General features: G+C 37.6%; 1 protein-coding gene across 1 annotated transcript in view; it reads right to left on the bottom strand.

The window, feature by feature from the left end:
- Positions 1-25,076, bottom strand: part of GFRA1 (GDNF family receptor alpha 1) — a 128,848-nt gene that overhangs the window by 6,496 nt on the left and 97,276 nt on the right. Inside the window, exons 6-7 of the mRNA XM_088528589.1 lie at positions 24,277-24,411; positions 20,142-20,320 (exon numbers count right to left, since the gene is read on the bottom strand). Of these exons, the coding sequence (XP_088384715.1) occupies positions 20,142-20,320; positions 24,277-24,411 (314 nt within the window). The remainder of the gene's footprint in view (positions 1-20,141; positions 20,321-24,276; positions 24,412-25,076) is intronic.

The following is a 25,076-nucleotide window of genomic DNA, read 5'->3' as shown; positions in this document are numbered from 1 at the left end:
TTGGAAGAGCACATTTTTACTGTTGAGTTATAAACCTGTAAAAACAGGCTATAATGGAAATGCTGGCATAGGCTGCACTATTACAATAGTGCTGTACAGCACTAAATCACAAGTAATGGGGAGAAAAAAAAATCTTATGTGTAGAAGAAAGTGCCATGGGAAGCTTATGTCCTGTAATTACAACCTAAGGGGAAGACTCTTCCTGCCCCATTCCTAGGCTCAAAGGGCTCTACACGTAGCAGAACTGCTGTATTTGTGCTTGAGGGTGAGTGAGAGTCTCATAAGAGATGAAAAATCAGGGCTTGGTGGAAGTGCACTCAAATGGGGAGACACACATTTTAATTTTGAAGGATATCCTGAGCCATCAGCTGCTCAGCATGCAGCATCTCCTATTATCTTAAAAAAATTAAATTGATGGGAAGTTGTGAACCTCACAAAAAGTTGCAGATGATTCTGACAGGGTATATCTGCACCATCAGCAAAGAAAACTTGGGAAAAGTGAGATTCCAAGGATTCACCACCAAACATGCCTCTCAGGTTTCCTACATATCTAAAGTATAGTTAAAGAGGTATCTTCAAAAATGCTGGAAGCAACAATTTTGATAGTAGTAGTATAATAGCACACACAAATAGCTAACAAGTCTGTATTCAAACTTTTCCATCTCAATATAAAGCTCTTATCTGCTGACATGAAAATGTATGGGAATTTCCTCATTAAATAAAACACAAACATTGTTGGGCTGATTTAAAAAAATTAATTAAAAAACAGTGAAAGAAAAGCAGCATAAAACAACTGGTTAAACACACAAAAAGAGGTATGAGATCTATTCTACTGGGGTAAAATAACATCTGCTAATGACATATACTCAGCTGTGACATGTTGCTGACTGCAAAATGAAGTTATGTCAGATGTGTTGACACTCACCCTGGCTTTGCAGGGAACTACAGTTCAGTAATGTGAGTTACTCTGATGAAGCTGCCCCCATACTGCCAAAATCCTCCACTCACTTATGCTTTTGCACCCTTAAAAATGAACATCTGCTTTTACAGAGAATATCATCACCGTAGTAGCAAAAGCAACAGATGATATTTGGAGACAGGCATATTCGTGCACCTCATGATGAACTTCAGTACATCACACATTAGTCACACAAGCCTTATTTTAGCCTTGATAACCTTTAGCTTTTAATATCCACACTGAAAAGTGTTTGACTTAGGCAAGGATTGGTGACAGGCCAATGTCCATAAAGAAAAAGTTCATGCCTAGAAAAGTTTTTCTCCTAGAAAGAAAGGAGAATGAGTTCCAGCAGAGAACTTTGTGGTTTGCCTAAAGAAAGGGATACTTCTTGCAGAAATTCCTCCTCTGGTCTGCCTTTAGGATTTATCTAAGACAGACTTTGTGGACCTCCCTGTTTTCCTCTAACCTCAGTGTCTCCAAAATGGGTTCCTACCTAAATCCTTGCTCAAACACACCCTGACCTTATCTTCTCTTTCCCTCCATCTAATGACTATTATAAAGTCCTCCTACACCTAGGAACACTCTGCTTCCCATCCCCCAAATTCCTTTACCTCCATTATTTGCAGACACTAGAGCCCTGGATTTATTCCTGGGAAAACTATCTTGCAATTATGAATCCAGCCTTCACAAATTACAGCACTACAGGGTTAATAAAATGCATTAAACACTACAATAGTATCTCATGAGGAGTCTCTATAAAATGTGCATTATTTATGGCTTGTCACTCAGCAGTATTTTTTATGTATCCACTACAGCTATGTTACTTGCAGCAGGATCAAAGCCTGACTGGGGATTGCTCCAAACTGATGTAAGCTTTAATTTGGAGGGAGGGCATGGCAGGCAAAACATGTAAAGGGAACTGACAGCCTTAGACTTGCATGTGAACAGACACAGATTGAGCACTGGTGCCCAGACTCTCACCGTTAGCTACACCCTTTGGCTTTTTGCACTTTATAGAATTTACTGCTTAGATATCATAGTGAGAGGTACCAGAAATATGGTTACAACAAAAACATGTGGTGTGGGCTCTTTTTTTCAGATAATTTTAATGACTTTGCCTTTGTCCTCTCCTGAGATGTCTGGTTAGTTATGCTCATATTAACAGGGTTTTCTGAAGAAGAGGGACAAATCCCCCGGAACACATCCTTCAGATGACCAGACTTCTGTACCAGCTATAACAAATGAGTGTGTATGTTTCCCTTGTTCTTTTCTGCTGTTGATAAGAGAGATTTACTATGCAACTAGTCTGTTTTCTCCAACAGTGGGATACAAACAATAAGCAGAGAAATACGTAGGCTTTAAAAACGCAATCAGTTTAACTCTTCTGCTCTCACTAAGTGCTAGGTGCATCTATCACAACTGTCAATAGCACTTTCTTATTAGCACAGCAAAACCATGCCATGCTGCACTGTAAATTACTTTCAACAGGGAAAACAACCAAAGTGCATGTGAGAGGCACAGGACACTAAAATAAGGATCCAATTCAGCATAAAATAATTTTGAAGACTATACCACACAGCCAGGGTGAAAAGCTATTTAAGCCATAAAAACAATCATCAGCTTTGTACAGCCACAGAAGAAGCCAAATCCTTTTTCCTTTTATTGGTGGCCATGTAGTGTAAGGGCACTACATTTCTGCCATCCCACTTTTCACAGTAAATAAAATACCTTTTAGAAACAAGCATTACCAGGATACTGCTGGTAGTAGTCTCCAAAGCTAGATAGGAAAGACTCAGCACAGTTAAGCAACAAACCACAAGTTTTTCATCTGGGAACATTAAGCATTTCAAACAAATTATTCCCTTGTGTCCAAATACGAACTGGGGAAACAAACTGCTTTAAACTTGCTGCTGCAATGTGCTGAAATGAGCAGTCTAGCAGCCAGTCAGTTCAGATCCCATCATCTCCTGACACGAAGCTCTTGTCCCCCTCAGCTTTGCACCTCCCCTGAACGTTCACAGTTTGTCCCACAATCTCCTACCGGGGTCTTGTTCGAATTCCCCCCGCAGCTCTGGCACAGCGGGGCACAGCAGCCGCGCTTGGGCAGCCCGGGGGGCTGCGGGTGCCACCACCGCTGTCCTCAGGCCCGGGTGCCACCACCGCTGCCCTCAGGCCCCGCTGCCACCCCCAGGGAATGAAGAGTCAGGCCTGATCCGAAGGGCAGCATTGCCCTCTGTCTTAAGAAAGCTCTTAACATTGCGCCTTAAGAAAAAAATGAGACACATCTTACCCCTTGTCGCCAATAGGTTATCACTGTTTTTGAATGTTAAACATCAAAAACAGGGCAAATAAGTAGGAATGTAAAAGCAGGGAGGTTTGTATTCCAGCCACAAAGGAAAAATAAAAAGGGATGGTGGCTCTCCTAAGAACATTTCTAGGCACTCATTCAGGATAAAAGGGGTTGAAAGGAAAGGGCTTCAGCCCAGGGTTTGCAAGCAGATTCCACTTGGAAGAAGGGCTAGAATACACATGCAGCTAAAAATCAGCTTTCTCACTCCTCCATCACTAGCACCTCCCATTCTGTTCTGGGGACTACGTAAGGAGGGATCTCTGCAGTGCTGTGGATACTTCACTGCTTTTTGCAGGACTGGACCAGATGGGCTGAGAATGGTGCCACTACTACTACTACTGTTCTACTCCAGAACAGTTAAGTACAGATCAAATTAGCCCTAGTTTAACAAGTACCCAGGGCAGATATTTGGATGTCTTGATGGCTAGAGTGGCAAACAGACTTAGCAGACATCAGCATAGAAACGGGCCTAAGAGTTGATAAAGTCAATTTTATTTTCATCAGAGGTAGGAGACAATGTCTTCCCTCTAACTTTTTCAGTCCTAAGAAGATGAGAAAATTTGATTTGGAGAGAGTGAAGGCTGGCCATAAACCTCCCAGAAGGAGCAAACACAAGTGTGGAAAGAAGAAAAAATCACCTGCATCGTAAAATTATTGACGGATCACTCTCAGCTAAATTATGTTAATAAAGCCGCAACCTAATTAAGCCTCACCCCTCACTACATTCACATTATCTGGAACAATATGGCACACGGTGCTCTTGAAGGTTTTATAAAAAACAGACCTATCCAAAATACCAAACGGATCAAACAGCTTACAAGCAGCAGACACAGAGATCTTCAGATATTTATTTCAAGCAATTAGTCTCCGAGTGAGCGTGGTACAAAATACGACACTCAGCCAAGTCAGCCGAACTGACTGACTTACCTTTCATGGCAGCACAGCAACTTGTTACAATTTTGTTTTCATGTTCAGTCATTCATTATTTGAATAAAATGAATTTGTATAGTCCTAGATTCCTGATCCTATTTTTAGAGGATATTATGCAATGCCCCTAATATGGTCTTTTTAAGGGTTTGCCTCAAGCAAATATTTTTGCATTAAGAAGGGCAAAGGAGAAAGCAGAATACTAAAAAGCATAGACGGAATAAGTTTTGCTAGCTTAATATCTCAATGGCTTAGGGTGCCTAGGTGTTTTCTTTATTGTTTTTGGTTTTTTTTGTCCTCCTCCAGCTAGCAAATTAAAAAGCCACGCAACCCAGAGTCAAGTGGTTTAGGATTTTATAATTAAAACTCATTTCTCTAGCGATTTACCACAATGCTCAGCCCAGGGATACACCCAGCAGTTACATGTAGCATCTGCTACTGTGTGCTGAGCACAAAGCCATCACGGTTCCTGTTAAAAGCCTTACCCAGATTTTCATCCTGAAGCAAGGTAAGCCACTGAAGAACTACAGATCCCGCAGCACCTCTCCAGGCTGGAGTGCGTGCCCTTGCATGTCCAAATATGCAAGCAAAGTTGTTCAGCTTGGCAGGCAGGTAGAGTCCTACCTCCACCATTAGAGCAGGCTACGTGGTGCACTGGAGCATGGAGCAAACCTTCCCGAGCAGCTGTCAACCGGGGCCGCTCTGGGACTAGCAGCAGCTCAGCCAGAACAGCACTGGCCTGCACTGTGCTAATGAGCCTTGAAAAGAGACACCACATTAATGCAGCTTCGACACCGTATTTTGTATTTGCATGTGTAACGTCACAGGCAGTTGGAGGCTTATACTAAGCATGCTACAAGCGAGCTCTCAGTGACGTTCACCAGATGACACGTGGATGGTGGGCGGCTAGGACGATCAGCCAGGACAAACTTGGATGAACCCTCACAGAGCAAAAGTAGAGTTGAAGGAGGAGAGCAGAGCAGGGAAGAATCCGTGGTACTGCCTTATCTCATGAGACACCCAGCCCCGAGCTCTCAGCAGGTGGAGGAGACGAAGAAAACAAGGTCCCGCGTTGCCGCCGCGCTCCAGCAGCAGGACCAGCGGTGCCGTCCTCTGCTCCTGCAGCTCCAAGGACAGATCAGGCAAGCTTGCCTGAGCACCAGCCTGCACGAGGCCTAGAGCGCTGGGCACTGCAGGGAGCTTTGGCTTTTGCGCTACGCCAACCTTAAGCAAGCGGCATTACTGCTGGTTTCCTGAACACTGCATCTACTCATGAATTTTAAAGCGAAGAGAGGAACTATCAACATCTGCTTTAAGTGGCTAAAACCACTCAGAATTTTCATTTTTATTAACCAGATGTGTTTGTGCATATGCTGGCACACATACACATAGCAACAAAACACAGTGGTCAGTCTCAAAAAGGTGTAGAAAACACTTTAGATAATGAGCATCCCTGCTGTAACTGCAGTGAGGTAAAGGGAAAGCTGCAGATATTAACATAACCCTGGATGGAAAGGAAGAAGAAATTAGCCAGCTATTTGAGCTGCCCACCATAAAGCTAAGCCCTCCCATCCTCAAGTTTATTTACATTTATCAATCCCAGTATATTAGTTTTCCTACACCAGTAGTTGTGTGGCTATGCCTGATACTAAGCCCCATTAAATCATGACATGATTTAGAGATTATTTTAAAGTAATTGAACAGCTGTGATTTGGACTAACTGGCGATTTTTGCATTTTTGGCTCCAAACAATCTGCTCTTCAGAAGTGCCACAGAAATAGAAATTTAAAGATTTTCTCTCCGTTCATCTAATATTGTAGCTGAATTATGCAGGTGCACGTATGCTTTCTCAGAACTGGCAAGCTGAAATTTTAGTGAAGTTGCTACACTACCTCAGAATCTACTTTCCTTTTTAGCATCAAAAATACCATTCAGAATGAAAACACAAGAAGATTATTTAAAAAAGAATAAAATACAGTCAGGTTTACCAAGTCTGGATGATAATGAAAGCAGGCTATGACATACTGTGTTTTTATCAAAGAGCTCTTCTGCAAGAAACCAACCAGAGCCACACAAGTAACACGGTTGAAAGTGAGAAAAAACAAAATTTTTCTCTAAATATTAGGGATGAATCCCTAACCCTAGTCTGTAGGTAATAGTGGCTTTCCTCATATCAGCTATTGGCACGTGACCCATGCTCTTACACAGAACATTTACACTGGAGTCCATGTATTCAAGGAAGCAGAGATGCTCTTCTGTGAGGGGAGTTTGCAAAATTGGGACTTTACTAGAAAGATGTCTTAATATTTACTTGACAGACCCATTGCACCAATGAGCATTTTTCCACTGGCTATACTGCAGCACATGAAAATACACAGTCACTGCCTAACATCATCCATGTACATGGTCTCAAATTTGAGCTCAGTAGGAAGGAATGCAAAACATTTTTCCAGGACTGAAACTGTCTATTTTTTTTAGACATAAAAAATGTTGAGAATTTAAAAGTTTAACAATTATAATTAATTCAAAATAATTCTGAGTCTATAATAATCAGAATGTGCAAATAATTATCAGATTATGCAAAACTATTCACAGGATATAAGCTGTTTTGTTTCATCTTATAAATTTTTCACAGAAGATAGTCTTATATTCCTGCCTATATTTAATAAACCAGAAAATACAATTAGATGAATGTTAATAATGCAAGTGATTGAGATCAACAGTACCATTTTGGGTAAATTTTGTAAAGTTTCCATACTAGGCTGGAATAAGGTTTTTAAGATTGAGTAGTTTGCCTACTTTCTGAAGTATTATATTGATACAGACTGGTGAGTTCAGGGTATTATTAATGGGATATAACCTTTATACATATCAGTAGCTGGTTTGTTCTAACTCAGGTCAAAAGTGACAACTATTCAGTAAGATTTTTGAAATGAGTGGGTGGTTCTCAACTACTCCTCTTAAGGGACAGGTTCACTGCGAAAAAGTGGCACAAATTTTCCTGTCAAGCAGTGTACTTCAAAAGAGACTGAAGAATTAATGGGATGTAGGTTTATAACATCACAAAGCACTTACAATGTTTCTCCATGCCTTTCACTTCCCTTGCTGTGAGAAGAGCTGCTCTGTTAAAAGGGGCAAGTCCTGCCATATCCCGAGATTTTCTAATTTAATTGCAAACCCCACAAGAAAAAAATTGAAGGTGCCCTATGCTACCAAATTTTAACATGCTTTTGTGGGACCCAAGAGAGAGATTTGAAGGTTTCACCTAGAAAGACATCTTGAAAGTGCTGTCTAAAGAGGACCTTGATTAATGGTGGTTGGCAGCAAATATTTCCCTGAATGCACAGCGGTTTTATTAATACCTGGGGTGAGTAGCAAAAAAGTGGATGTTACTTCTTGTGATCTACTTGTTCATATATTTAATATTTGCATGCATCAGCTTCACCTGACTAGCAATGTTCAGTGTCAAAATTGTCGTTGAATCATTTCCAGAATGGGAGGTTCCAAAAAATACACCCGGATGTGCACTAACCACAACAATAACAGGACTTCTCTTATTACTCAGATATCTAAAGACCAGGATGTCTAAACTGCAGAATGTCAAAGGCTAAAACTAGAACAGTATGACTAAAGATGAGCGTTGAGTGGATGCTCTATGCAGATTGTGTCTCTTGTATATTATTGTATATATTCCGTGTAGGCAATGCAGATCATTTCTCACATCAGCCCTGGTACCTGCCTGGTGTATTAGGCCATCCCAGAAAGAAGTGAAGGTGTGGTCTGAAGAGATGCCATGTTTGGTGGTCCAGTGGGGATTAACATCTCTAGTGCTCAAGAACAGTATCCTTAAAAAGGATCTGGGGTATCGCTATGCTGCTCACACAGTCACCACCATAGTAGTTCTGATATGTTGTGCATGGATGAATGCAACTGCACTACAACAGGCTGTGCATGTAGCAAAGGGCAGCAGATGATGAACGAGGACTTTCAAAGCATTTGAGCAGATGCGTCTCATGCTGAACAGGCTTTTGGATTATTTGGAGTTGTAACTTTGGCAGTTGTTCTCTTCAAACGTTCATGCAACGCCAGAGTCTCCTGCTACAGTGCTGTGTGCCAGCGTGGCTTGTGTTTCAGGGCCTGTCCATGTGAAGTGGACCCAGGGCTACCAGATCAGCTCCCAAAGAACAGAGCCCTCTCACTGACACCTCTCAATGAGTTATCAAAACACACAAAATACAAAACTGAATCTCACCTGAGGCTGAAAGGCTTTTGCTTAATTTGTAATTCCTTAGTATCCTCATTAAGCTCATACACTAGGTATGATTTTATCTAAACCTTTTCAGTTGTGCCTATAACAACTGGAATTTCTCATCTGCAAATAAGCATGGCTGAATCTTGAGGAATAATCAGGAAATCTTAATTAAAAGCACTAGGGGTTAGGCTGCCTCTTGATGAGAGAATGATTCTGCAAGCAGTTGCAAGAATAAGCCAAACTAATTAAGTTCCAAATCTGTATTAAAAAAGGGCAATTTCTCCTTTTAAAATTGCATTTTTGACTTGTGAAATTGAAAACAAGCAGTTCCTTGCATGCAAAAAACCTTCCATTTGTCCTCAGAACTCGGTAATTACAGTACATGCGTGACTGAAGTGCAGAAAAGAGCATACTGACATAGCGCAATTTTTTCCCAATGGGCTTCAAACAATCTTTTCTAGAGGAGGGCAACCTGTGGTAAAAACCCTACTGGACACTATTGATCAGAATTTGTCTGAAGACAAGTTTTTTGAATGCATACACGGGATTTATTCAAACACAAATTTAGGATCAAGTTTTCATAGAGAGTGATAACTGATTAGCATTCATTTGTGTACGCTTAGTTTTTATATACCCACTTAATACAGCTTACTGCATAAATCAGCATTTATGGCTGCAGCCAGCAGCCAGGTAGGCCTACCCAGGACACTTCATATCTGCAATGAACCTTGCAAATTTGAATGCATTTCCAATGAGCATGGATTCAGTACATGCAAATGGTTATATGGATATCTAGCCTTGAATTAGAGGCAATCTGAAGCTTCTGAAAATGTCAATCTGGAAAAAAAATAAACATATGGTGTAATGCTGCACTTAGTAAAATATTGCCCTGAATACCTAATTCTCTTTTAAGAAAGTCATGAGGGAGGATAATCCTGTAATTGTTTAGGATACATGCTAAGTGAACCTATGAAAAAATATCCTAGCTTATACACAACAGCCTGACTGTTTATCTGTGGCTCACAGAAGGGCTTAACACAGGAGGGCTTAACCTGAGGTGTTTTTTTTTTTTTATTAGGTTTAGTCTACTGATTAGAACTACAGTCTGGTGTGAAATGGCTAGGATCTCATTCTTCAAAGTAAAAACTTAAATAAACATGTTGAACTCCCATTGATTTTGAAAGCCAAGAATCAAAATGGGTGTCAGCTTATATTCTAGAACCCAATAGCAGAAAAATGTTGCAGACCAAATGGTTTAAGGGTAATGCAGAGATCTATTATTCAGCAGCTGATTAAAAGTCATAGGGATAAAAAGTAAGTGGGGGATAAGAAATGTGATTTATTTCCAGTATGGGATTATAAATGTGCACTGAAAAATGTAAGTAAAATGAACAGACAGGTTAAAAGCAGAATAAAACTATATTTATGTTCAGATCTTTCGTTACCATTAAAATTTTTTATTAAGAGTATATGCTAGCCAATTTGGTTAAAAGACTGCACTTCATTTTCTCTCCTATAAACTCAGTTTGACTACTTGAAAGATTTAGGCATGCTAAGGAAAAGGTTCCAAACTTTAGCTCTTCAGCTGTACGCCATTTTTGCAGCTATGCTACTGCGTCATCACTTTACAGTTTACAATGGCTCCTTATTATAGTACTAGTTTCCTATGGTCTCTTCTATATTTCATTTACTGTTGGTTACAAGGAAAAAACTATTTCTAAAGAATCTTCATTACCATTACCTTTTTTTTAACATTATCTGCCACATCATAAATGGGAGCCTGTTTATTTTTTTAACATTAGCTTACAGGTAATACAGAGAGATTAAGGAATGGTGGATATATAAGGAGGAACTGATAATCCTAACATAGAGCTGGTGATAATTATAATGCATAAAACTCTGAAATTATATAAGCAGAACCAGAATTTGATTAGGTCATGTGATTGCTTCAAAATAAATGACTTTTTCTGCATAAACATACTTCATGTGTATGGGCTCACTGAGGATGGAAGACATCAAAGCATTCTTTGTAATCAAGGTTAAGGAAGTACGATTGCTTCAGACTTTCTCCTAAACCAACATACAGATGGACCCCTATCTCTTAGCACAACTCAGCATGGCCACAGTCTGGACACGTTCTAGAAGCCTTCACCAAAGTGAAATGCTATAGGTGTGGTGAAAGTAGCCATGTAGCATCTACTGCAGCAAGACCAGCAAGTCAACTGCGACTGCTAGGATGAGTCGAACACCTTCATGGGAATGTGCAATTGAAGTTACTGCCTAATTATTCTATTTTCCATTGCTGCCCCTCTTTTTTTTTTTTTTTTTTTTTCTGATTGATGGTTATATTAACTCCGCTCTTCTCCAATCTCCACTGTAGCTTTTAAAGCAGCTAAGAGAGTTAGGGCCTGGTGACTCCTCCTGTGCAGGACACAGGCACAACATCTCTTCTGCTGTTCTGCTTGGTCTTTTATGGCTTTTTTTTTTTTTCCTGTATCTGCAATGAACCATTACATCAGACACAGAGAATACAGGACACAGAGAAAATTTATGCTGATGAATTTCATACTAGAATGATTCTGAGAGTCAGTTGAATGCCCAAAGATTAAAAAAGCAGATATGCAAGAAGAAATGTTCCCCTTAAAAAAAGAAAAAAGAAAGAAAAATAAAGAGGAAAGCACAGAGAGAAAACGGATCTAATAAAAGACTAATCGTTAACTAGAAGTGATATTCCAGAGATTATAGATAATACCATAAATTGAAACTAACAGGCCCACAACTAACATCACATAAATGGGCAGAATTAGTCTTGGTTATTGTTCCCTGAGAGGGAACTTTTCTCTTGGAGGAGGAGTTTCTATTTGCATTAGTAGAGATGGTCTCCAAGAGCACAGGCAGAGGTTTTAAAAAGGGCATTCTTATTTACAGGTTCTTGTATGTTTAAGAGAATCTATCTCTCTATATGTAGTGTGATTTTCTTTGCTGATAAAACAGAAAAAGTGATGTTACCATGAGACTTGGGATGAACACAGATGCAACATCCACTCCCTTAAATGGCAAGACGCTAGAGGTATGCTTAAAACTAGTATTATATGATTCATTCTGGCATAAAGGGAGAGAATATAGCAAATGCCTTCAAATCTATTTTCATCTAGTGAGTAACATCAAGTCATCCTTCTGATTTTTCTTTAAGTATGATAACTGCACTGGAGTACACCTTCCTAGAATGCTTTTTTTAACTCTGTAAAACTCGTAACAGTTATTCAGCTAAAGCCACCACCAAATCATGTTGAACATCTGAAGTTACCAAGTAAGAGAGGATTAAACATGCATAAGACACTACCGACATCAGGCCTGGGTTGTACTGGGTAGAACTCTGCCAGATAACTGCTCAAGACCTTGACTGACAGGGCAGTTGCTTCCACTTGTGACCACCATTAGATGAGTGATATAAAAACACTAAACTATCAATACAATTTTTATCTCATTTAAAATTATTTTGGAATGAAAATTCATCAGAAACATGAGTCAAGAGGTGCAGTTTGTTGAGGTGTAGCAATTACCAGAAGTTAGGCCTAGTTACCATACTACCGGCATAAGCTCATAAACTTTAACCAACTTTGTGCTGTAGTAGTAGGCAAAATATGATCAATCATTTGTTCCAAACAACAAAATCATCATCGGTGGATCATGAAGAAGTTCAAGAGTTTCCAGAAATGACCACGACGAGTAGATTACATGCACCACCAACAGCAACAACATATTGTTTTTGCATACAGTAGTCATCATCATGGTATACTCTAATCAATCTGATAACTAAGGACACTTAAGAATACTAGCGAGCACGTATTTTGGGAAGAGACTCCAGGAAGGGCAGCCCCTAAACCCTGCAACAGAATCTTTCTCTAATCTGTGATTAAAGTACTTTGGTATCCAAATCCATCTAGCCTGCACACAGTCATTTGGTCTCAAACTGCAACACTAAGAAACAAAAGCATCAGTATCCACTTCAATCATGGTGATTAAACAAGCTTACAAAAATATGAAAGCAGCAGCATCTCGATCAATCCCTTTGTTTGTTTTGTAAATAAAAATTCATTGAAAAAAAATCAAAATTGATGAAGAGATATTTTATTTGTCAAATGTTGACCAAATCTGGCAACTACCAAGCTATTCTGATGCTTTAGAGAGAAATAACTCTGCATCAAATTACGACAAATTGCACAAATGTATCAAATACCTGAGATTTGTACCAGTCCTTTGCTTTTGTTTTCCTCATGTAGCTCTGTGCAAATACTTCTTAAGGATAACACAGTGCATTAACATAGCTTATAACAGTAATTTATCATTTGTAGAGCACTAAGATATGCTATGTGGTTTTCAGAATAAATAAAGGCTTTGAAGTGTTAGCTTTACTGAAATCAACTGCAATTCATTGGGGTTTTTAGGTAAGCAGTATCTTTTCATTATCAGCCTGTACAATAACTAGTATGATAGGAATCTGATCTATATGTAGAACTCCTGCAAGTTATTCCGGGGAAAAAAAAATAAAAAAAAAAGCATTAATGACTTCCAGGGTTCTAGTTTTGTTCTGTGTTCCATTAGGAACACCACGGTATCATTTTTTCTTGCCTCTTTTTTTTTGCCATAACATCAGCCTGCTGGCCTAACTGGAATTATTCTTACTTATGCAAGTGTAAATGCAAGCCGAGTCATGGACAAAATCTATATTTGCTAAGAACAATGTTTTAAACAAAATACTTTGTCAGGCTCCATAAATTCACAATATATTATGAACTGTACTACTAAAGACAATATGATTAAACATCTACCATCACAATGCCATATCCATGATTAAACATCTACCATCACAATGCCATATCCTAGAATTTTATCAGTAGTTGTTATGCTTTAAAATTAAATTATAATGCTGTGCTTCATTTTACAACTTTCTTTTTTTCAGGTTGTAGTGAGCTAACTGTTATAAAAGGGAAGCATGTGATGGACTAGGTATTTGATTGAGAACTGAAGTTGTCTGGCATTAGGAATGCCTTTAGTATGATGAAGAACCATATAAAGTAATAACTTGGGCTATGACTAGCTTAATTTGGCTTGTTCTGATGTATTCCATTTTCTGATTCTGGTTTATTCTAGTGCTTTGTATTTTTGTGGGTATTTCTATAATAAGATACCAATGTGAAATGTAGAAACAACTGTGGCTTAAGGGAATACCGCAAATGCTACATCTACTTTTAGTAGCAACAATTTGCAAAATTCTTTCTGAGAGTAAAAACTATAATCTGTCCATAGAAATTTCAACTTTCTGAAAGGTGTGCAGTGCACTTTAACAAAATGGTATTTTTGTAAGTCATTAAATTGTTTTTAGGAACCTCTCACTTTCAATTGAACAATTATTAAACTATAAAACATAATTGCATGATTCCTAAAACTGCAATCTGGAGTTTTACAGTCTACTATAAAGCTTTGTATTATTATAATACACTAAAGATGCTTAGACTATTACACTTTTAAAAAATGAACTGTAAAATATTTTATCATAGACAAAATATTTCTGAAATACTGTGCTCTCCACAGTATATGTGTACCATATTTTGGTATAATGAGATGCGTACTTAGAAAAAAGCATTATTTAAACTGTCCTTCTAATAAGGATAATAAACTATTTTGCTATCTTTCAGAAACAAAAGTTTATTTCAACATATTTCCACATTAATAATTTTTAACCAGAGAACTGATCATTAAATATAAGGTCAAATTTTAAAGAGCTCTGTGTGCCAAAGAGACTAAACATTAACTGATGCACATCTGTGTAGGTGTGAAGACAACAGAGCCATTCTGCCTTACATCATCTGAGAGCTTTTGACTGTAGGTTACCCCACAGATTGTAACAGAATTTTTAAGTGGGCCCAATGTCCAAGGAGGAAATTAAACTAAGGCTGGAAAATGAAAACAACTTTCTACTAGCTACTAATGCCTGATGCCTCACAGCAACAGTGACACTAACACGACACATTTGGATCTACAGGGTATAATTCTTGGCCATATCCTCAATCTGTTCCTCTGATGTCAAAAGACAGGCAAAAGGTTCACTGTACTGAGAAATTAATCAGCTAGATTAATCACATCTTAACTTGTTCAAGATTTCAACAAGCTTGAAAATAATCCACCATGTGTGGTCCTTCTTGCAATCTAACTTCAGCTGAGCCTGGAAGGTGCAAAAAGGGTGCATTAGACACAGTCGTGGGGTACCTTACACTCCTTAGTGCAGATTTTCTGAGGACCCAATCAGCCATGGTGTTGAAACAAAAGGGAATTAACTTCACCGAAATCAATGTTGATACACAAAGCAGTCTCCAGTTTAGTGAAACATAGGATTTTGATTCAGTGGTTCCCCAATTACAGGGTAAAACTAAAGATGAAACTTCAAATTATTCCTAGCTGTCAGATATTAATCTGAAAATGCAAAACGTACAAGATTTCTTTGGGTAATACAGAATTGCTGCTGAGGCAAATTAAGAAATGTTTTTTCAGAAGAAAAGCTGCCAATAGGCATTCTGTAAATCACTTGTGCCAGCAGGCTGTCCCCATTATGTCAGCTAATCCAGGAAACAGGGGAGGTAAATTTAAATCTTCTCATATGAAACATCTAATCATTATTCTAACTTGTTTTTTTTTTTTTTTTTTTTTTTTTCATTTTTCACAATTTGTTTTGGAACAGCAATGGATGTCTTATATTTCTGTTAATCTTTTGCCCCGGGCTGAAAGTTCCTGAATAGGTACAATGTCTGGTGGAAGATGCCCAAGTAAGTCATCTCCCAAGGGAAGGGCATTTCAAAGCAGAATGTTTGTTTTCCACAAAACAGAAAAGAAATGTAAAGATCACAGCCTAAATGAAGGGAGCAAGGAAAGAGGGTGCCAGCCATATCGAATAGCTAGGACTGGTGCTCTAAAGTCCACTTGGACTTTCTTCCAGAGTACTGTTTCAGCAATTGGATCAGTCCTTCATCAACAGAACACCTACGTACCGCCCATGTTTCCTATTTATGTTCACCCACCACCCAATTACCAATCCATGAAGCTCTACCCCTGCTGGGACTTGATCCTCAGAGCATTCCATTGAGGCTTTTAACCCTCTCCTAACACCTACACATTTATAATAACAATATTTAGCACACAGGTAGCTACATTAAGTAATTACAGACAATGTTTCAAGCCAGGATTAGCACATCCTTACCCAGCGCCAAGGATGTGCAGCACCTACACCTACAGCAGGCTAAAAGCACAGACATTTTCTATATACGAACCATGTTTAAGTCCTTGTCTCCTCAGAGAACTGTGAGCTCTGTCTCCTGTTCTAGTCCTATGACTTCCCATGACAGATTTTTTTCTTGAAGTTCTGAGAAAGATGTTAAAAGTCCTTAAGGTTCTGAAATTATGTGAATTTGTGGGAATCCTTCTGAGGAAGGAAGAAAAATTCTGAAAAGAACAGTTTGAAATATCCCACTTGTATTCTAAAGGCTCACTAATCATACAAGAAAATAAAAAGAATACACCTACTTATATATCTACATTTTTCTTTTCCTTCTTGATCTCTACAAAATATCTGTGTTAATTCCTATCTTCTTTTTCTTCTTCTTCTTTTTTTTTTTTCCTGCTGAGAATACAAAAAATGACCACATTCTGGACTTAACTGTGAAACATACACCTTCAACCTAAAGGGCCATGCATCTCAGTTCTATCTGTGCCCATTGCCCACATTTCTTCAGATGCACAGAAATCATGAATTCCCTAAATGCTGAATTAAGGTTTGCTAGATCACACTTAGAAAATATATGATATGAGAGGGTACAGAACTGGCTAGGGAGCTGATAGATTTTGACACACAAAGTTAGACTGAAGTGTCCTTAACCACAGCAATTTCTAGCATTTTGAGTCTTGTTCAAAATGTTGTCTAAATTATTATAGCAATCCCCATAAAAAAAAGCCTGCACTTTCTATTTATCAATGATGATGTTATAATAACATTTAGTCAAATCTACTCTAATCTATCATTTGAAATTTATATTATTACGCTATTTCAGTTCCCTGCACCTCTCATAAGTGCAGAACAGTAGTTTTCTTGAAGAATACTTTAGTGGAGTCCACTGCCAAACTCATCCTTTTGTCTTTTTCAAATAAGCCAGTATGATAGATCAAGCAGCGGTGGTAGAATGCAAGATTGAAAAACCAAAACCTTTTTGGACTGGAGTGTCAAACGCACGTAATGATTGAGAATGAAGGAAAAACAGAATATCAGTTAAGTAGAACATATTATAGAACAGCTATCAGAGAAAAGATAGGGATGACAGTTGCTTAATAGAAATTGTTCGTGTAAGGATGACATTGCTGGGATTTTCCTTCTTTTTGGGGGGATAAAATAGCTTATCAGTTATTTTTACACTTCGATGATCATGCTTTGCATGATGTTTAGCATCTTAAAAAACATTTGAATTTTTTTTTATATAAAGGTAACCATTATTTACTCTTTGCCTGTCATTATCAAACTTTCTTAATGGTTTATAAAAATGTATAAAAGTGTTTATAAGATGCTTCTTGAAGTTGAAACATCCTTCTGGAAAAGATGGAGGACTGACTTCATTTGGGGATAGAAATAGTAGAATAGTTTATTATAGTATAGAAAGTAATTAATATATAAACACAAAATGAGCATGTATTAGAAGCGAACATATTTCTTCACACTGCAACAGTGTGAAGCAGGAAAATAGTGGTAGGACCTGAAAATGCTTGTAACAATGGTAATTTTAAATGAAGAACCACTTCTAAACAGTATCACAGAAGCAAAAATGATGTGTTTCAAACACATCCTGATTTCTGGTGAACAAGCATCATGTATTTTCTTTACGCGCGCATAACCCTTCCAGATTCCCAGGTATGTTGGTAGGCACAGTGACAAAACCATTAGTGCACTCTTTTTCAGTCTATTCAAGCTTCTCATACGACCATTTTGAACAAGTCAGAAAAAAAATATCAAAAATTGCTCAGCTGGTGACACTCTTGGCAGATTAGTTAATGCCCTGTATTTTACAACCCCAGGAGGTTAGTATTTGTTCGTTTCTGTGGCTATTTATACTCATCAATCACGTCTTTCTCTTTCCTCCCCTACTGTATTTATTTCTATGGCTACTTGTACTAATCAATCACTTCTTGTTCTTTCCTCCCTTACTGTATTTTTCAAATCCACTAACTATGATAAGCAGCCTTGAACCATCTCAACAATAATATCCTTCTCCCTTGTCTGTCACTATCTTTTTTGTATAGAGGCAAATGCTTTTAATACTACTTTTCACAATATTTAGGCTATATTCCCTTTTTGAAATCTTTCAGCTCAAATGCTAAGCGTATCTCAAAGCCTTTCGGATTGGTTTTGGTAGTACAAGGGCATTTTTTGAAAATACTAAAAAAGAATTATTTTTCATGGGAGGAAAATTTTAGAATGAGTATGTTTGTTCAAGTGTCTCCAGTTCTTTTCTAAAATTTGAACTGAGGTTTCAAGTCTCACATTCAATGAGGCACCATACTGCCCAAGGAGCCCTTTTCCAAAAAGGGCCAGAAGAGAGCTTGGCTTGGCTCTATTTGTAAGCATTTTTTTTTTGAAAAATGCAATAAAATATAAAAGCTGTGTTCTTTGTATTCCAGTTCTGACACAGAGAAGTAGCTAGCACCAGCATGTCGCACTTCCCAAGAATAAAACTGCTTATTCACAAAACTGTGGTGCCCTTCCAGTTCAGCTATCTCTATAGCTTCTATAAACCAGTGTATCATTTCTTTAAATAAAGTTACTTTCCCCAAAGATCCTTTATTTCCTGACTCATTACTGATCAAGTCTAACAGAGGTATATTTGAGGTTTGAGGTGAGATGTGACTTTAAAATGCTGGAGGATCAGAAGTAAGGTGGGGAAATAATTTTATTCATTTTCAGAACCCTTGGACATATATTCAGGACTGTGGAACATTTGCAAGTCAAATGGAAACCAATGGGATTTGTAATTGCTTGTCATTTCTTCAGTTCATTATTTATCATGTGTACTTTGGTAGCATCTGGAGGCTGTATTCTACAAGGGACTGTACAAACACTGGAGGCAAACAAGATTTCTGCCATAAAACAACTTTTTAATATAACATGAAGTGAGCTAATAATATCTCATCAAGTCCTTGTTTTAAACACAAGATGTTCCAAGATCCAGGTTTAAAAGGTTAAATTTATCTTAGTCTAATTTTTTCTAGTTAAACAGCTATTCATATGGAAATGCTGTGCCTACAACTATCACGCTCAGATCAATAGCTCACAAAGCCTAGCTGATAGTGAGTGTAGTTATGCAAAAATAGAATCGAAATTAAACAACTTAACACCATCTACCACAAACCCATATACTTTGTGACTTCAGTAATGCCAGTGCAGAGTGTTAATTCAAATGAAATTTGCCAGTGTGGTATGCAAAGTAAATGAAAAAAAAAAGGATTAAGATGTCAGAGTGGCGAAGGAAAACGAAGAAGTCAAACACATTTCTGGGATATATGAACTCTTCCTTGAAGTGAATGTGGAAACTCGGATACTGTTTACAACATCTAGAGTATAGAATCAAATGTTTTATAATCAAGTGAAATATGAATGGTATCTCATAAAAAGACAAGTGCATAAGTGTATACGAACTGAGGATAAAGGTATTTTCATACCAGATGAAACTTTTAAAACTTTGAGACTGTCATTAGTACCATATAGGAATTGTCCTTCTGCAAAGATACAATCAAAAATCAGCCAAATTGATCTCTTCCTGACCTAATGGGATATAATTTCTACAGGATTTCTACAGTCTTCAGGCCTAAAGATGCTTTCTGTTTATACTTCCTTTGGCCTTTTGCTCTTTTCTGCCTAGATTTTGCCATTCTTTCCAGCCCAAATTCTCCAGGCTTTCTAAAAACTGCACACACTGCCTTCAGCAAGTGGCTAGCCCCTTTAATAACCACAATCGCATATCACAAACTGTCAGAGTGAAATGCCAAGGGATACGGCTGCACTCACTGTCCAAAACTTGATCGGGATTTTGAGTCCAATTCAAAAAAGTACCTGAACCAGCACAGCTTTTGTTTCTTGGTCCAGCTTCTGCACCATGTAGTTTGGGGCACCCAGTATTCCCCACTATCCACAGCTACTCAACCTAAGGAGGAAAGTCTATTTGCACTAAGAAAACAAAGTAGCTGGAAGAAGGCAGCATGACAATAAGACTTATCTTTGATTTTGAATTATGCAGAGGATCCATTTTATCTGACCTACCCTGGCAGACCTATGCTGGCTTGCAGAGTGCAGTGTTCATATCCAAAACTCTGATAACAGATTAAATCATATGTCTTGCTTCTGAGACATGGCGCCAATAGAACCCACTCTGAAATATGCATATTTTTCTTACTGGAAATATGAGTCTCTGATATTTTACAACATATCAAGTTTGTAACTACAACGGCAGAATAATCAAATATTTTGAACCAAAGTACATTGCGTTTATGCAACAATAGATGACTCTAAACATATGAACAATTTTCTTGTATGCACTGCAGCAATTACACGTCTCTCTTACCTGCAGGTTTGCACATGCTGGCGAATCATTATTAGTTGGTATTTCATTGTTGGTGGTCTCTGAACCCATATTTTTAAGTCTGGAAGCTGTTGTAGTTGTGGCTGTAGTGGTCTGTACAGGGAGGATTGGCTGCCACACATTCACATCAGTACCATTGCCAAAGGCCTGAATTGCATTTTCTGCAAAAATACATTACAGATAAATTCTGACTTATTAAAAAAACGTCAGAAAGCAGAATTGATTTTTTTAACCTAGAGAGTACAGGTAAATGTAATAATATTTTCCATGGAAAACGTTGATGTATAAAAAATACATTTTTAGTTTGCAAAGTGAATTGATTTTTGATGCATCACAAACATGAACTATGAGGTTTCATAATTGTAATAAGTAGTAGTAATAATAATAATAAGAGATGTAATCTGATACAACATCTTTGGCGCAATATTTTCAGTCGTTCCTGACATAAGCTATAAAACTTACTGTAATCATATTTGCTATTATCTAAAAATCTACAGAATTTACTATTGAGATTTAAAATTTACTTTGAATGTTACGTCCTGACTCAAACAGGTGATGTTACATAGCAAATTACAAACAGACAGCAGGCAAAATAACAATTTCTAAAGCTTATTTTATTAAAAGAGTATATCTGTAACTACAGAATATTTTAACTAAGACAATCTTCTCCTTACAATTTTAAACCAAAATCTGCATAATAGGGTGAGGGGAAGCATGCTTCAACTAGAACTTTGGAATATAAAAGTTAAAAAGCTTTCACAGTTTCATGGGATTAAAGAGTGTGGTTACAGCAAGAATAAATTGGTTGCTTTTCTATAAACAAATAGGGAAATAGTTTTTAATCGGGTCTTTGGGGATTCAGCATGGATTTAGGGATTTCTTATTTCCAATTCATTGTATAAGAAATCAAACAATTTCACTGGGGACTAATATGTGGAAGTTATTAATACTACTTCTCATTGGCATTCCTCGCCTTATAAAATAATTTACATTTAATTCTCATTAGAGAAAGATGTATTTTATTCTAATATTAGTTCTGAGAACTCCAACAAGCACCGAGATAGATTTATAAAAGGCACCACAATTAGTTAGCTTGATGGAGAAAAAATGGGACGAACGGAGTGATATTTTTACTGTTTCTACCTAAATATATATATATATATATACATAAAGCAACATATTCCACACAAAAATATTCATAAATCCCCAAATGGTTTCCTAAATTAAACAGTATTTCCATTATTGTAGTAATCATAAAAACATATACAGTCTTTCACCTTTCTCAACAAAAATGATTATCTTTACTTATATCTTCATCGGTCTCATACTGTCCTAGTATTTTTTTAAACACATTCCTCATATATATCTACAAAATACCATATGACTGTAAAAATATGCTTCAAACATCTAACTAATCTAATGAAGGGTTCTCTCAATACCCTCTGTTAACTCATTGCTTTGTGCTTTTCCTTCCATTTGCCATTTTTCTTTTTATCTATTTCAATATAAAGCAGGTGTGAACAAATCCTTCAAAACCCATTGAAATATCTTGTCTCTCATTCAGTTCAGTAGGAATTCTACAGTATTGTAAACATTTGTAGGATTAGGCTATAGGGATTAGAATAACTGAAAAATGAACACACTGTTAGAATGCAAATAAAACCTTAAAATGAATTTTCAAAATTTGAAGTACACACACCATACTTATAGAGGCAGTAATTAGGATTATGGTGATATTTTCAGCAAACTTGCATCTTTTAATAAACAGAAAAAGAAGTATAAGTGAGGTAATATACAGACCCAATTTTAGCTTGGAGTGTACTTTATTTGTGCTCTATTGGTCCGGATTTTTTCTGTGCAAAACTGAACCACTTTTGTTTTCTGAGCCACTTCCACAGTTGTGATAAAAGACCCATTTTGCAAGCCCACACAGACACACATTCTCCAACTTAGGTAACCAGAAAAGCCACATACTTCAACACCATATTTAATTTTGTTGCGACTAGACACTGAAACTGAAATTTTTGCTAGCATTTTCAGATCAACTTTTCAAAAGTAAAATTTTAACTCCATTTACAACTTATCTTCTGTTGCAAAAGTCTCTTCTACTCTGAAGTGGAATTTCTGGGCAACAGCATATAGAGAGACAAGAAAGGCCAGGACTAGATGTTCATGTGGGACATGGGAGACTCAAGTTCATATATCAGCTCCACAAGAGGCACAGCAGGAATGTAGGAATGTGCTCCCAAGTCTCCTGCCTTCTGAGTTCCCTAACCCTCAGGCTGTAGTATAGCCTCGGTGTTTGTTGCCTGAGCTTTTCCAATTCACACAAATAACACAATAACTTTTGGAATAAATATTTAAGCTACATTTCCTACAATTTCTGTACATGCCATAAATCGCTGGCTTACTTCCAAACGATAACCAGCAAAAAAGTGCAACAAGAAATTCCCAAAGGTGCCAGTTTCATCCTACTGCGGAAAAAGATATTTTTTGGTCAGAAAAAAAGGGGGGGAGGAGGCAGATTTTAATTCCTTGGCCAATAAACAAATGCCATTTTTTACAAAACATTGAAAGGCTATTAATGACAACAACAATAACAAAAATAAATTGTTCTTTTCCCCTTCCCTGTGAAGGTAAGTACATTTTTATTAAATCAGAAGCACCTTTAGTTTCTTTATGAATAAGAGGTCTCTGATAGGCTGAGGACTACATTTGTCCTGCAGTGACCTCTGAAGTCATTGATTTGTCTTCATTAAAGCAATAAGAGAGAGGAGAAAGGACTAGTGTGTCTTTAAGGTCTAAAAGGAACCTGTAGCATGATAGTAATACATTCACAGATGAATAAAACCTCAAGTACGGCACTATATACAAAAGGCAGCACTGGTAGGATTGAAGGAAGTCTGATTTTTTTTTTTCTGGTAATTAAATGATCTTAATTAGTCTTGCAATATTCTAAAACTTCCTAACTTACTAAATAAAATGGTGATTCAGGTCACTTACTTTAAGAGCGGAGATTTTTAGATTCTATCCTAAAATGCAGACTTAACCCTGCAGCAGCAGTGACATACGTATACAGAACCGGATGGGACACTCTTTACTGAGTTCATTCCCTATTTCTGCAAAGGGCAACAACGCATGTTTCTTCTCATAACCTGATGAAATCTGACTTTTAAAAGAAGAGGAATTTTTCTCCTCAAAACTCCGTCTGGAAGCCCGTTTGGCAACTTTACAGTGATGGTTAAAACTTTTCCAATTTCAAGCCTAAATAGGGGTGGCCAATATCTCCCTGTTTGATTTTATGCCAACATTGTCCTATAGCTTAAGTAATTCTCTTCCCTCCCTTTGCTTTCCCCTGTAATGCAATTTCAGAGGACAATCATGTACCCTTTCAACTTTTGTTCTGCTAGGCTAGGGAAGCCAAGCTTTTTGGGTCTCCTCATTTATCTGAAGTTAAAACTCCACATCATCTAATTAAGCTGCTCCAGGCAGACAGGAAATTTGAAAAGGGAACCTGCCAAAATCGACTTCACTGAGCCATTCTGAAATTTATAATTGCCTCTAATTTGGAAATGAGTTAAAAAAGAAAAAAAAATCGATAAGTTAACAAAATCTTGAAAACCTGTACCATTTAAGACTCATGCTGAAAACAGGCACTTGAGATCAAGTGGCCTAAAAAAACTGAAGCTTGGCCATAAATTACACACACAATCCAATTTATACCTACCTACAGGAAATCTTTCATAAACTACATGGCTCTTTTATATGAAGTTCTTAAACTGTACACAAGCCCCTCAGGGGCTTCAATTTTTTGGTACAGGTGCTCCCTGGCTCCTGGGGTCAAAACATGATCTGTGATGAAAACATTTTTCTATATGATACATTTTTGTTATTTGGATTTTTTTTTCAGCAGCTTCTCATGTTTGCAATCTTTAACCATAAACCATAGAATCAGGCCTATCTGCTTTAGTTCTTACACCTACAGCAGAACCAAGCTTACAAAGTGCACAGAGATTTCTCTGATGTATCACAACATATTCAAATGGCAATACAATTACCATTTACAATGGTAACACAATAAGACACATTTAAAGACATCTTATAATTTTGTACTCACTAAGGCATGTGTTGTCCTGGAAAAAATTCAGAAATTTCTGGCATTCGTCTATGTCATTACCACTGTTGCTGCAGTCGCACCACGGGGCCACGCTGAGACTACTCGAGTCTATGTAGTTTGGTGTCATCACCGTGCCTATTAATAAGCAGTAAAATACAGCACTGTGAGTAATCTTTGCAATTAAATATTCTTTCCATACTAAAAAGGTATGAAATGACGACAGTAACTCATGTATTCAGGGCTGTAAACACAACACAGACTAATGTGAGGGCTCTAAAATGTGGACTTAAAAGCCCCCTTTGCCATCTGACCTGTCCTGTAAGTCCATTTGCTTCTGCTAAAAAGAGGGAGGTTTCCCTAGACAGGTTTATGCTGCAGTAGCACATACAGCTGCATCAGCAGGATTGAGAAGCAGAAAATTGTGGCAATGGGGTTGGAAGGATTGGGAGGGGCAGAAGCTTTTAAAAGGGCTTTGCTATCAAAGTAATCACATACAGACTTGCCTCCTGAGAGTCACACTGAATATTAGCACCCATTTTTCTTCCTAGCTGTTTTTTTCCCCCCTCTCTTTCTCATTTTTCTTCTAGAAGCAAATAATGGTTGAAAGAAAGCCTCTAGACCCGAGCTTCCTCTCCGAGCCTGCAGTCAGCCTGAAAAACAGTTCTGAAATGCATGAACAAGTACTGCTAGCCATACTGAGAAAAGTCCTAATACATCTTGGTTATGGTGATGAACAAAGTAAAGAGATAATCAGCATGCCTAAAAATGTACAAGAGATTTTTTGCAGGTAACAAATTACT

The sequence above is a fragment of the Tinamus guttatus genome, unplaced genomic scaffold, assembly GCF_059628265.1.
Source record: "Tinamus guttatus ecotype Peru unplaced genomic scaffold, ASM5962826v1 Tinamus_guttatus_pri_ptg000314l, whole genome shotgun sequence".
Lineage (NCBI taxonomy): Eukaryota > Metazoa > Chordata > Aves > Tinamiformes > Tinamidae > Tinamus > Tinamus guttatus.
This window is presented reverse-complemented; position numbering and strand designations above follow the sequence as displayed.